Source organism: Corvus kubaryi, unplaced genomic scaffold (genome assembly GCF_017639235.1).
Source record: "Corvus kubaryi isolate FWS band 111438036 unplaced genomic scaffold, C.kubaryi_AGA036_p1.0 split1-37173, whole genome shotgun sequence".
In the NCBI taxonomy this organism is placed as follows: Eukaryota; Metazoa; Chordata; class Aves; order Passeriformes; family Corvidae; genus Corvus; species Corvus kubaryi.
In genome coordinates this window covers 282,648-296,838 of record NW_024582074.1, presented here as the reverse complement: position 1 = coordinate 296,838, position 14,191 = coordinate 282,648, and the positions used below count along the sequence as shown (strand labels likewise).

General features: G+C 41.0%; 1 protein-coding gene and 1 long non-coding RNA gene across 4 annotated transcripts in view; both read right to left on the bottom strand.

The window, feature by feature from the left end:
• Positions 1-1,138: 1,138 nt before the first annotated feature.
• Positions 1,139-3,145, bottom strand: LOC121676883. Its single transcript, XR_006020645.1, has 2 exons — positions 3,061-3,145; positions 1,139-1,270 (listed from the first exon to the last, which is right to left on the bottom strand). It is a non-coding gene; the product is annotated as an uncharacterized LOC121676883 (long non-coding RNA).
• A 108-nt stretch (positions 3,146-3,253) lies between these two features.
• GCN1 (GCN1 activator of EIF2AK4) overlaps positions 3,254-14,191 on the bottom strand; it is a 39,003-nt gene continuing 28,065 nt past the window's right edge. For 2 of the 3 annotated variants that reach the window (XM_042053887.1, XM_042053888.1), the window contains exons 45-58: positions 13,938-14,102; positions 13,444-13,605; positions 12,893-12,985; positions 12,507-12,650; positions 11,272-11,541; positions 11,047-11,160; positions 10,301-10,531; positions 9,492-9,685; positions 8,823-8,937; positions 7,690-7,786; positions 6,687-6,835; positions 5,982-6,086; positions 4,504-4,722; positions 3,254-3,964 (exon numbers count right to left, since the gene is read on the bottom strand). In XM_042053887.1, the coding sequence (XP_041909821.1) occupies positions 3,839-3,964; positions 4,504-4,722; positions 5,982-6,086; positions 6,687-6,835; positions 7,690-7,786; positions 8,823-8,937; positions 9,492-9,685; positions 10,301-10,531; positions 11,047-11,160; positions 11,272-11,541; positions 12,507-12,650; positions 12,893-12,985; positions 13,444-13,605; positions 13,938-14,102 (2,184 nt within the window). In that variant the 3' untranslated portion in view covers positions 3,254-3,838. The remainder of the gene's footprint in view (positions 3,965-4,503; positions 4,723-5,981; positions 6,087-6,686; positions 6,836-7,689; positions 7,787-8,822; positions 8,938-9,491; positions 9,686-10,300; positions 10,532-11,046; positions 11,161-11,271; positions 11,542-12,506; positions 12,651-12,892; positions 12,986-13,443; positions 13,606-13,937; positions 14,103-14,191) is intronic. The other variant, XM_042053889.1, reaches the window with a different exon arrangement.

Sequence of the window (14,191 nt, the reverse complement as noted above, 5' to 3'; positions counted from 1 at the left end):
GTCCAAGGCCAGGTTGGATGGGGGTTGGGGCAACCTGGTCGAGTGGGAGTTGCCCACTTAATTATAAACCTTTCTTAATCTTAACCTTCAAAAACGTATTATAGTTTTCAAAGTCCACCCCTGTCAAGGTCCTCACATCCTGGAATCCACTTACATGACCTGCAGCTCACATTCACTCTGCAACTCATGCATTTTAAACACTACACGTATAGCTCATTCTGTTATGCTCAAATGGATGATGTGGGTATATATATGTATATATTCCACCCCAGAAAAGCACTGGGGCAGCCCATCATGCGACCCAGCACCACCAGAGTAACTGAGGACACTGTAGCTGCAGGGAAATCCCTTGAAACCAGCAACACAAACCACCAGTTCAAACCCAAAATTACAAAATGACAGTGACTCCTATTACTTCTGTTTTTAAGCTCATGAAACCTCATCATGTAAAAAGTGTGAGGTGTCATGATGTTACCAAATAAAATGGGCGGTAAGAACTGTGACTAATCAAAAAAAAAAAATCAAAATATTTGAATACTTTATGCTTTCACATTTGTCTCCCATTGTAATTTTTAGCACCTTGTACGTGTAAACCCCTCTCATAAATGATTTTTTGATCTTCTTGAAATACGCACAGTTCAGCTGTCACTCAGACAGTTGCTTGACAGTTCAAAGATATTACCATCAGTTGTAGGGAAAGATTTTACTGACAACTGGTATTTTTAAGGCATTTGAAATGAGAAAAAAAGTAATTCTTTAGTCTCCAAGTTGGTACAACCAATTTATCAGATCTCATGTTGTGGTAAAAATTATGGATATTTTATCTTTGATATATTATACTGCAGTGTATAAATAGTTTAGCAAAAAGCAGCTATCAAAATCCAAATCAAGTGTTTCACTCGATTCACTTCACTGAAATATCAGCATATTCTTCACAAGTGCAAGTGAACTCCTACCTTTTTTACCCCTCCCTCTCAGGAACAACTAAATTCAGTGCAAAAATTCAGATGCTATTTGGGAAGATGAATGAGTTTTTACACTTACTGCTACCTAAGCTGGAAATACAAATTATCAAAATACCCTAAAAGAACTTATTGGCTAAAATTAACGAGTTAATAAAAAAGGCTTCATTTACCTATAATTTTCTTTCCCATGTTTATGTGGAGCATCAGTTGGAATCAGAGATAAACAGGTAAGCCAAGGTGCCCATGATCAAGAGCTCCAACAGCCATTCTTCACCAAAACTTGCTGGTTTTTCATTCCTTCCTGTCTGCAATGATGGAGTGAGTGATTCCAGTACAACCACTGAGCTTTCTGACACCTACTTAGTAGGTTTTGAATGGCATCAAATTTTGTACATTTCAGTGTAGAGGTTTTTGCATTGCGTGGTTCAACTGCTGTTCCTGTGATCTCAAAGCACAGCTAATTGATTACAGGTGAAACTCATTCCAGTGGCCCAAGCTGCCAGATCTTTAAGAGCACATAGCTGAGTTTTCACTCTTAAGTATTACCAATTCATTGCAAAATATGTAGTTTTAAGATGGTTTCAGATTCACAAGATTCGCAGATTTAAAAGGCAAAAATCAGAATTAAAACCCACCTTTGGAATGCAGCTAAATGTGATAAAACAGTAGAACACAATTTCCATTAGACCAACTGGGAAGGACTGCAGTTTTGTAGAAATAAGTCAAATGCATAAATACAAGATTAGAAATAATTAGCTAAAGAGCCATTTTGTAGCTTGGCTTCATAGCTGATCACAAACTAAACATGTCAACGACATGGTGGTGTTGCAACAAAGGAACACCCAGACCTTGTGCTGGAGTGGACAACAGTGTGTTTGTTATGTGGAGCTTGCAAAATAACTCCCCGGGAGACCTGGGCCAGCAGTGGACACCTTGAGGCAAAGAGGAGTCAGAATGGAACAAACAAACACAAGGGGCAGCAGTCTAAGTTTCGAAAACATGAAAATCTCTAAGAAAATACATAGAAAAATCTAAATTTATTTCATCCAGGGGTGAGGACACTGAAGTGACATTGCTGCAAAAATGAACTGTTTTCAAAGTCTGTGGGAACAGGACAAGCAGCAATGAAGAGTCTTTTTTTTCGAACATGAGGGAAGTTCTGACAGTCTGGTAAGTTTATGTAACAAAATAGATGGCATAGAGAGGTTATGGAATCACCATCTTACAGTGCTATATAAACAATTGTGTGGCAATCAGCTAGGAATGGTTTAGCGGCAGCTGCGCCTATCTTAGGTACAGGGTAAAGTAGCTGATTTCCCAAGTTCCTTCAAAGAGCATTTCCACTAGACTCCGACAGCAAATCTGTTGTCAGGAGCCTACACCAGAGCCTGGAAACTGACACAGCACCAAGAACCTTTTGACAGATTCTCATACTTCTGACCAGAACAAACCACAGCACTCCCAAATACCTGCTCACAATTGTATCTTGCTGTTTGAGGCATTATTATGATAAAAATGTTCTTGTGTTTGCTGCTACTGCCATAACAATCAGCAATTCGGTTCTAGCAGAACATGCATTCCCATGGGGTTCCACTTCATGATCTCAAATTTTATGTTGTGTAGTATTGTGTTCTCCTCCCATCATCATGGTTTGAGCTATCCAGAGTTACAAGCAAGGAAGATTACTTACACAGACACACCATGCACATGAAATAACAAATCTTACTGCTCTGGCTTCTCAGGTGCAACCAGCTTCTGTGAGTTTCATAAAATAGATAAGGCTCACTTATCTAATGTAAAGCTCATTTTACCTTCTAAAAATTTGTATTCTGCAACAAGATTTTCACTATTTCCATCAAGTGACATAAAATGTACTAGTAATTTTTTTTTTTTTTTTTTTCAAGAGAGAAACATGTGTCCAGGTAAAAGAATATACTTTCTTGGAGCAGCACAACTCACTGACCAAAAAACCTAATGCCAAATATCTTGTGAAGCCTTTGAAGATGTAAATACAAAGGACTTTTTGCAAGTTGGGTAACTAAAAAGCTGTCTATAGTCAAAAATACTTTGGAAATTAACAGGAGTAATTACTTACAAATTTCATTAAATGTCAGTTCTGGCTTGGCTTTAAACCCTGGTTTGCCTCGGTTCTGCAAAAGGTTTTCACAGATCACAGCACTGTCCACTCTACAAACTGTATGCCCTAGAACAAACAGGTCTGAAAAGTAAATCAAGTGTAAGTTTGTTGAAAAATTAGTTTGTAAAAAGAACAGTTTACATCAGAAGGATCAAAGTCAGAGCCTTTATTAAATGTTCCTTCTCTAAACAGACTGCATTTAATCCCTCTTTCGCATCTGTGATTTCTAAGGCTATTTTAAATACTCCGTTTTACAGGGATTTTCAGTCTTCAGAACCGTCACAAGCAGCAAGTTAGCAGTACACAAAAACAATACAACTGAACTTTCACTGAGTTCTATTCCTGCCTCCCAGAGTATGTGGAAAAACCAACAATACTTAAGAGTACTGGAGTTTTTGCACAGACCCTGGAAAGGAAATAGTTGTCATCAGAGTTTAAGCCTGATGTGCTCTAGCCACATCTCACAATTGGCCACAACTGACCAGTATTGGTTAGTATGTCTGTCTCTTGCACATAATCTGTTTCAAAAAGGGGACCAAATTTTTAATTTTCAGCTAATGTGGGTCTAATTAAGGCTATTGTGGTATATTTGATACTAAAATACTCTCTGGGAGTCCTTTTCATGAAATCCCATCAGAATTAATATTTTCAAAAATGAAAACATTTATAATAGGTGTTTGAGTTGAAATGCTGATGCAGCGGTTGGTTCAGTGTTTCCAGGTCTTTGGGAGCTTTATCACGTCAGGATAGTGTCATCAATCTGTTCCTCGGAGTCAGCCTGCCCAGCCAGCTTCCGCAGGGACCTCCTGCAGCTTTCATTGAGAAGCTCCAGGCTGGCAGCATCAAGAATCTTGGAAACTGACTGTGGAAGAGAGATAGCACCTATTAACAACTCCTTATGACACACCATTCAAAATCAGAGTAAGTGTAAGTGCCTTACATGCTGTATCAACTAAAAATCTTTCAAACATATCAAAAGTCTTCACCTGGTTTTACAATTCCAGATGGGGGAACTATCCAAAAGCAGGTCAGACTTAGAAAACAGGTCTGGAAATGGATGCATGAAGTAGTCCATCCTAAATACTCCCTAGCACCACTATGATCTTACAAGTGACCAATGAATCATCAGTGCCAGCTGAGGGAACTCCAGCACAGGCAAGGCTTAAGGGGGTATGTTAAATGCCTTGATTCTATTAATGCTGCACTAGAATAGGTGTTGCTGATTTCTTCAGAGCTTAGCATGAGAATGCTGCTGAAGGCCTAAAAAGGCCTACATGAAAACTGGGATGTCCCACTTCCTATTTCATAAGAGACTTCCAGCACATTCCAAGGCTGCAGGCACCCCACAGACAAAAGCAGAACGAGGTGACACAGCCTTTTATGGTTTTTTATGTCTCATACCTCAAGCACTTCTTCACCTGCTCTCATCTTCAGAAGGTTGACAATAGCCTGGTCACTGTAGGCTCTTACACTGGTGTTTTTATCCTTAGTGTTGTCCAGAAGTGCTTTGAGAATTGGTTTAATTGTCTGAGGATCCAATGGGGGAAGATGACTTTTATTTGCCCACCAAATCATCTTTTCTGCAACTAACTTAATGTCACTGGATGCGTTCTGAAGACACTAAAGGAGACAAAGATACTTATGTTCAGATATACCAAGGACACATATTTAAAGCAGTTGTTAATACTTTTTTCTAATTTAAGTATTTAAAACTATGCTAAGAAAAGCAAACAGTTTTCAACTCACAGGTACACAAGAGACACACACTTCTTACCAATTAAGTCTGACTAAACTGTGTAAGAGAAGATCAAATCTTGAAAACAAGACAACTTTTCAATAGAAAATTTCTAAATATGTAGTTGATGACAGTGTCACATATTCATCTCAACTGTCTCAGGAAATGACAATGGCCACTAAGTGCAGAAAAGCTGATAGTGTCGGCACCTCTACAACACACTCAGCAACAACATCCAAGTCAGTCTCTAGTTGGAATACTGGGTGCATTTCAACAGTGGATTTCACTTCAAAATTTAAAAATTGAGAGTTTTATATTTTAATCTTAACCCATTTAAAACATGAAAGCTAATATCTGAATGTCAAGTGCATTTAGTGATAAAGATTTTGTGACAAGTGTGATATTTTATATTTTAACACAATACTATTATAGTAATATAGAAAAGTAGGATTTCAAACAAAAGGTCTGCTTTGAACAATGTTGGCCTGTATCATGTCAACTTGGCATGTTTGGTAGTTTTTCAAGTAAATTGTAAATAAATGTAAAATCTGAAAACGTAACATGCTCCAGCATCACCCCTCTCTATCTACCCTTGTCTACCAAGAAGGATACTTGGGGGTGTGGGTGGGGTTCAGGGAGGGCAGACCATGAAAGAAACCAAAAAAATCCAGCCACACACCAAAAGAAACAACCAACCAATAAAGGAATTTTGAATCAAAATATTTAAATAGAAAAGAACTGAAAAGATGTTAATTTCAATGTTCTCAGGTCAGGTGAGTTTTGGTATTTGACATATTTCTAACAAAGGCCGTTTGACCTTTAGCAATCTTAAAAACCTGACAGCTTCCTCACACTCCTCTCTGCCTCTCTGCCAGCTGTTTGCTACTGCAAAGGAAAAACGCATTTATAAGAACCAGACTTGGGATTTAGCACAGAAAGCTCGAAAACAAATTTCCATGTTAGAGCAGCGATGGCAGTGTTGTATTCACAGGTTCAAAACGGGCTCATACAGCGATTCTATCTGCACTCTGCCTCAAAAAAAAAACCAGATTTTCAGGGATTTGATAGACCCACCCATGAGTTAGGTCAAACAGAGATTCAGATCACAAGACCACCACCAGGTAGTTACCATGAAAGTTCTTACCTTAATAAAGAGGCTGGAAAGTTTGGGAGGCAGGTTGCCTCCCCCTTCCATGTGGTATTTCATGAGAAAGCCCATCCCTCTGATGCCACTAACTGCAATGGGGATCTTCAACATAAAGACAAGAATTGGTATTACTACAGCAGAATTCAACAACAGCCTTTATAACCAAACTCATGGTCTGTCAGCTTTTGTGGAAAGCCAAACCCATCTTTCAAAAGAACAGCAGCATCAAAGCAGGAAAATGTTGGGTTAATGTTATTGGGTAATATGATGAAAAAAATCCCAATGCAACCATGAGCCAGATGGAATAAGACATCCACCAAGCCCACAAAATTTCTACCCCAAATTACTCATTCAACCCCAGATTTAAAATCATCCTCCTAAAATGAGTAATTTCCACTTCTTGTAAACTTGGCCTGTGAATGAGAACTCTAGGGAAACAGGAGTGTAATTTACTCCAAATGAAACCTACTCTGCAAGTTAAAGATTATTTAATCTTCATCTCCCCAGGGATGAGAACTTAAAAGAACCAGAACGGTTGTATAATTTCACCATAAAAACTGCATCTAGCCAAGGGAGAATCTTCAGATGTCACGTGGGGATTTTTGTCCTGTTTGGTAACACAGGAACCTGTTCACACACCTTTCAAAACTGCTCCCAACAAGTGTTTGCAACAGCACTCACCCACTGTCGGGCAGGACTCACCCTGTCGGCCATGGCATTGCTGACAATCATCTCCTGGACACTGTTGTAGTATTTTGGGGAACACAGCCTACCAGAAGCCACATTCACAGCCACAGAGAGAGCCAGGCTCCGGCCATGCCTCACCATCCAGTCAATGCCAGAGACATCTGCTGCAGAGGAAAGAACAGAAAAATGGTAGGGCTCCTGCTATCTAGTCCTCTTTATCTGAGAGGCTTTTGGCAGTTTGTGAATTCACTGCCATAAAATGAAATAAAGAGTAGCATCTAAAGCAATAGCCTGCTTCCTCCATTTCTCCCAAAAAGACATACAGACAGAGCTAAAATGCAACACCTTTTCCAGGCAGGAACACCACCTGGGCAGGCAGGAAAGCAGACACAGACAAGGGACTCTCTTGTTCAACTCAGATACTTCTGATGGCTCAAAATTAGACAAGCTTTGACTCTCTAATAAAATTGTAAAAGTCATCTGTAATTTGACCAGTCAACAGACCCCCTTTTTAATCCCACAGGGGAGAGTAATCCATAACACTCTCAAAACACTGGAGTCCTATAAAATCTATGGGTTTTTCTAACTTAGAGGCAAATTAGTTAATTCTCCAAAAGCATGTGAAGCCATCAGATGCTGTCTGCGATTAGCGTTAACCAACCTAAGATCAGAGTGCCCTCCCAAAAGGTGGGATGGCCTCCTGTCCACCCTGCCTGAACATCCTGTCATGTCCAGCTGTCCTTGTGTCGGCACCAGCAATTACTCAGCCGTGCTAGTACTTCTATCAAGTCGTCTGATAACAAATCCAGAGAAAAAAAGGTCTGGGTAACCCCAACTGACAACCAGTTACCTGTGCTCCCTGTGTACCAGAGTGCATGAATTAAGAGCCATGAGCAAAGAAAAGCACAAAAAAGTACAAAGGAGAGATTCAGTCACAAAGTTAGCCTGAATCAATGGCTGAGAAGGAGTCTTCCCTGCTTTCATAATCTGTTCCAGTCCTGTAAACAGCTTCACCTACCCAGTAAGTGCTGGTGGAGAACAGTGCTGAGCTCCTCGTCAGACAGAAAGGCGCACAGCTCTGCCAGGCAGCCGGCTGAGGCCATGCGGGTGGCATCCTGACAGGGGATAGGAGAACAGAGAACATGGCTTGAGCTTAACACACTCCAGAGACAGGCAGCAAGAAAAACAAGTGTCAGAAGATGACAGGAAATAAAGAGGAGGAGAAAATAAATAGTAGTATTTCACTCCTACTCCCTGTGGATTTCTGTCAGTTCACATAGTTTCTTGTACATAATGGAAATTAAAGCCAAATCTAAGGTCAAAAAAGCCAGCAGAGACTGAAGAATTACAGATCTTATCTAAGTTCTGATTTGTTGAATGGAAAAGTCAAAGATGTTTTAAAAGATGAGTTCGTAAGAGCTTAGTTTAGATTCACTTACTGTAAGTGTTATTTCTAGCCATTTCTGGATAAGCTGATCTCTGTGATAAACTCTTACTACTTTTCATTTAACACTTCCAGGCTTTCACTATTTTGGCTTCCTTATGTGACCGTCCCATTACTACCCACTCCTCCCCAAAATTTACAACCCAGCGGGAATGTTTCAATTTTTCTATTTCTAGCTTTTCAACAGTTGTATGTCTGTTGCAGAGACTGACATAAAAAAGAAATTATTAGATGATTTAAATTAATCTCACTCATGTTACTGTTGTTATCTGCTGCATACAGAAGACCCTATATTAAACTTGGAGGGTTTCTCTCGTTGGAGAAAAATCTGCCATTTTCTGAAAAAATTCTCACACTGAATGAAACCTCACCTGAGAGGCTACAAACACATCCGTCCATACAGTGAAGGTATTGCAGGTTTTCTCCAAGATAAAAAGCAAATCCTTACTGCAGAGCTACCTCAAACCTGTTAGTGAGGAGCTGCAGGTCAAACCCACACAATGCAGTTGCTGAGGAAACACTAAACTGGAGGCTTTTCAGAGTTACCAGGGACTGGCCAGGAATCTCCAGTTCTTCAGTGTGACTACATCATTAGTGATTTTCCCAGAAGTTATTTTAGATAGTAATTCTGCTAGAAAGTTCAGATTTTAAATGTATGAACAAGACTGTCTACAGCAGGGGTTCTTTGCAGCTGGCTGAAGCAGTACCTCATCGTGTCCCAGCATCCCCAGCAGCACCACGCTGATATTCTTCCTAATTGCAGCATCTACTTTTGCACCAGCTCCTCGTGTGACAAACCGCAGCGCTTGCAGCATCGTATCCCTGAAGCAATCACAACGTATAGTCAGATACTGCTTCTCCCCCACCCTCCAAGAGAAATTTTGCTCTGGATACCTATAGATCCTTGCACAGCAATTACACTGATATGCCTTACAGTTTGGGAGAATGATCCCCTCTTTGCACTGCTGGAAACTCCATCCTAGACAGTACTTCCATGTTTTTCTTTGTTATAACACAGATGTTTTCTGATCGTTCAAAGATTTAAAAAATTCTCAAGTCAGGAAGTTTGTATCTCAGGGATCTGTGCCCTTAGGATACAAGAACAGCTGCTTTACTTCAGGTCAGGCTAACAAGTGGGCTGCTTGGGGATGTGCAGGAGAGGAGAACTGGGCAGACCCCAAGCACTGTTCCTCCTAAATACTCTCACAACTCAGCTTCTGACACAGGAAGGCCCCATCATGCCCATTCTTGGTTTACAGTCCACTGCTTTCATTAATACATACATCTTACTCTAATTGGGGGTTTTGTTCATTCATCCCAGCTCTTTCTTTCATCCTTAGTAAGCAGGAAGGTCTAAGCTGTCAGCTGCAGCTTACCTGATGGCAGAGTCATCACTGGAACGAATTCCATTCAGGAGCTCCATGAAGAGAGGATCCACTTTGACATGGATGACAATGAGTTTCCCAAGAGCATCAGCAGCTTTAAGGCGAACAGCACGGTTTGAGTCTTGCAGAGCTTTGGTGAAGGTTGTTTGCAACTGGGGCAAAAATGGTTTCAGGGCAATCTCAACCTATTCCAGAGATGGAAGAAGGGAAAGTGGTGGGGTCAAGTATTAAAGAGCAGCTAGAGATCAAAGCCTGAAAACAGCATGACCGCTTCTACAGCAGTTTGTTATTAGAGAGCCCTTGTTAGATCTAACACGCTACTAAAATAGGAAAAAAATGAAACAACGATTTACCACAAAACCTTTGACCTTTTCCAATATAATCATCTTTTCTTCATACTGAAATACAAGGGTAGCACTGAGAAATTTTACACTATCACCAACAGCCTTTTGTACACAGAGCCCTGAAAAAAAGCTCAGCTCTGTTCAAAGATACGTAAGATTTTTGCACTTAACAATACATAAAAATGGTGGCTATAGGAGAGATTAATTACATGGTGGGCTTTAATCACTTGAAAGCAGGACCAGAATTTATCAATATTTCTAAGAAGCCCAGTGGTTCAGCACTGGGGGCTTTTTTTGTAGGCCAGAAGCTGCTGGAAGAATGCAATCCAGTTACAGTGCTATTCCTAAATATCAAATCCACAGCAGCAGGCATTCCAGCTGTATTTACATGAACAGCAACAGATATTTCTGAAGGTTGCCATGGAAAATGTTCACAAACCACACTTTGAATCTTACCTTAGCTAAAAGAAGGCTTAAAGTTTCAAGCAGAGCCACCTTGACATTCCAGCTGAACCGATCTCCCAAGATTCGAATGAGGGGCCCAGTGATGCTCACCACAGATGGTTTGAGAGCTTCAGCAGAAGTCAGCTTAATAACCAGCCCTAAGGCCTTTGCTGCCTCCTCCTTCTGTTCTGGATTACCAGTTAAAACACCTTCCCGCAGAACCACAAGTATGGAAGTCACTCCCTATCACAAAAATCAGATAAGAAAGCTTAGAATCTAAGATGCAAGAAATATGTATCTTATTTTTGCTCCCATTATACACCAGATGAACAAACTTGGAGAGTTTCTCTCAATTTCCTGTTGACCTTCAGCTGCCTGATTCCACATTGACAGACCTACTTTTATTTGGTTTGATTTCATGCCTCTTCACCTTACTAAACCAGTTGCTATGAAAAAAGTGGTGGCAGCTCAGGGAATTTTTAAACCAGAGAAATTTGGCACAGAAGTCCAATGTTACTCCCCCACAAAAAGCAGCCAGCAACCATAACTTAGGCGCATAACAGAATTGTCAGAGACCTCATTGCAAGAGGGGTCTTCTGTAGGGTTACTCAAGAGCTCTAACCTACAAAAAGTCCTCCAATATACAGGTGTGGAATGCCTAAATAGTCACTGCTTCTAACAGCTGTAATACCAATCAGCTCTCCGCAAAGGTGGAGTATTGTGGCTGTGATGAATTCACACTCATTCTGATCCTTTACCTTCTTAGGAATACAGAATCCTGGCACATGCTCGCCCTTGGCCTCATTCCCCACAGTCCGGATATCCTTGTGCAGGTCCTCAATGAGAGCAAGCTGGTTCCCAGCATCTAATTTCTGCAGGAGAGAGAGGTAAAACAAAGATCAGGTAACATGACATCCAGATCTCTCTTGTGAAGTCTTCTCAGGCCAGACATTACCCCGTAACCTTTTTAAGCTGCCTCTCACCTTGGTGATGGAATTAAGTGCATCCCAGCTTTCATTCAGAACTACAGGGCTGGTGTCATTAAACAGGCGAATCAAGCCCGAAACCAAGCTCCTGAGATGACCAGTGTAGTCTGCTTTTGTCTTGGAGCAGTAGATATTCAGCATGACAGCTGCTGCCTGTCTCATGCCCAGCTCAGGGCTGCGGGTAGCTTCTAGCAAATCTTCAGTTATAATTCTTTGTCCAACATCATCTTCCACAGACAGGATCACAGACTGGCAATTTGCCATCTCCTGAAGAGCCCAAATTAACTTTACATTAACTCTCAAACAGAACAAAGCCAAATTTAGCCCCACGCTTCTCCATGTTATCCCCAGCATTGTCTCTAGATAAATACTACAACACACTCCACTCACTAATTGTTTCTCATTAAAGAGCTGGTCACATCACCATTAAAGGCTTGACTCAGTCCTGATGCAGACACAGGTATGACCAATTCTTAAAATTTAACAAGTGACCAAACTCTGCTGAACTGATTGCTGCAGCAGCTGCAGGAGGGCTAAGTTACAAACACTAGAGTAGCTCAGTCTCCCCCATCTTACTTACCCATGAGAGACTGTGAGTCTTGTCAGATAACATTCTTCTGATTTAGGTAGTTTAATGCTGTGCGTCACAGCCCTAATTACAAGCACGTCTGTGGGTACATTAGAGATCTCCGGGCGGACTTGGGGCTAGAAGCTGATCTAATGGGCATCCACAGCAGACAGACAACAGGACTCTGTCACTCATTCCTAATTCACCAACTGATTATGAAAATGTCTGTCCACAGTCACAACTCCAGGATGTTCTCTGGAGTCCAAACACCAGATGTTTTGGAAAGCAGTACAGGAGGAGTGCAGCATGCAAAATAAGAGATTTCCTCCCTGCAGCCCTTTAATCTCTCAGTCTTCTACACCAAGAATAAATACAAAGTTAACTAGACTCTCTGGCAGTTCTCCAGGAATAAGTAAACTGAGAATTGTATCTTGTAGCAGGCCAAGAAGACTTTTAAATGGATACAAATAGATTTGGAAAGCATATGGTTTTTTTGACTCACAATATGCCACCAGGCAAAAAGACTCATCCTGGAAAAGCTAATGGACTGAATTAAACATGCAATCTGTGAATCTAAAGAACACGGATTCTGGGCTGGGAAGTAAACCTGGTGCACTATCTTCAGGCAACCTGTCACAACAAAGAGCTGAGCTGTGCTACTTGCCAACTGCTCTTCACTGGTGCCCAGCTTCTCTTTGAGTGCAGACATCATAGCAGGCAGGATGACACTCAAGTGCCGTGTCAGAGCATCCCCTGCCACTGAGGAGAGGAAAGCCAGCACCCGGGTGTTCACTGGGGGGGTAGTCAGCTACAAAAATAAAAAAATAACAACAAAATATTGAAACAAGCAGAAAGTTTTTCCAAGAGTCTCACTTTCTCTACAACATGAAATATTTATGCATCACAGCCCAAATGACAATGTTTTGAGCACAAAATCAGAAGAAAATTTCAAACTATGTTCTCCCTTTTGCCATATTGGTCCAAAAACAACTGGCAGCAAGCAGAGGAAACAGCACAGATATAAAGTTTAAAATTTGTTTCCCATTGTACCTTTGGCACCAAATAAGGCAGCACCACACGGCTCTTGACAGCCATAACTTGTTTAAGACCATCCACAGCAAAGTCAGCTGTCTCTTCATTATCCTACAGGGAAAGAGAAAGAGACTAACTGAGAAATGATCTGTGACACACCAAGCTAAACCCTGTTTCAAGGGACAATTTTCCATGTGATCATAAAAAAAAAAAAACCCTAAGTCTTTCTATTCAAAAATGTTCTCATATTCTCATAGTACCTAGCAAAACCCAAATCAAGCTCTTGTCACATCAGAAAGATTTTCCATTTCAGGCATGGTGGCCAAGCAACTTAAGCAGGTGACAATGGCAATTTCATAGCAGAGCTAGGTACAGCAATCCTTAGGCCTATGCTTTAGCCACAAGATCTTCCGTACCACTGGCTAGGATGACTCCAGGAGGAGACAAAATATTGCTGCCATTCCCTCCCTGGCAGGTCTGCCACTACAATCCTCCTTCTTTAAGTTAATTATTCAAAACTTGTCCCACATCATTAATCAGGTTGTTGACTAACGCTGAGCAATGCTCACCAGCTGCTTCAGCAAGAAGGGCAGGATGTCTTCAAGAGCCTGATGGCCAATTGTTGAGTGCAGCTGTTCAAATGTTTTGGCTGCAGCCTCTCTAACTTCTTCCAGAGGGTCACACAGTGCTTTTCTCACTGTAGGGACCAGGGACTCGGAGAAAAGCAGTACCTGAAGATGAAGAGGTAAAATTACAGAACATTTAAAGCACAACAGACATGTGTATCTCAGTGAAGTAGCTAAGAATGCAGAATTTGCACAATTGAAACTAAACCGCAGTTTGCTTGAAATAATATTGGAAGAAAAGCAGGATAAATCAGCACAAGTAGTTGCGGGGCTCTGACTGATACAAATTCATACAATTTGCCTGAGCAGCAACTCAGTGTTAGTTACAAGCTCTGACTTCAGTCCACAGAACGTATTTTTCTGTCTCAAGTGCAATAACTGCACCATAACATCAGTACCTGGAAAAATGGGAATTTCATCTGGAACATGTAACTCACCGCATCTCTGCTGGTTGATTTCATGATCTCGCTCAAACCAATGCAGACTCCTTGCCTCTCATCACTCTTGTCTGATCTCAGTCCATCTTCCAGGATAGGAATGATTTCAGGAAGGATCTTCTCTCCTAACTTTCGGACAAGATCTCCTAATGTCCGTGCTGCAACCTGTCCCCAAAAATGTATTAATAAACTATTTTCCTTTTTTATAAAACTTTAGAAGGTGAACTGCGAGCAAATGTTCAGCTACTGTTCAT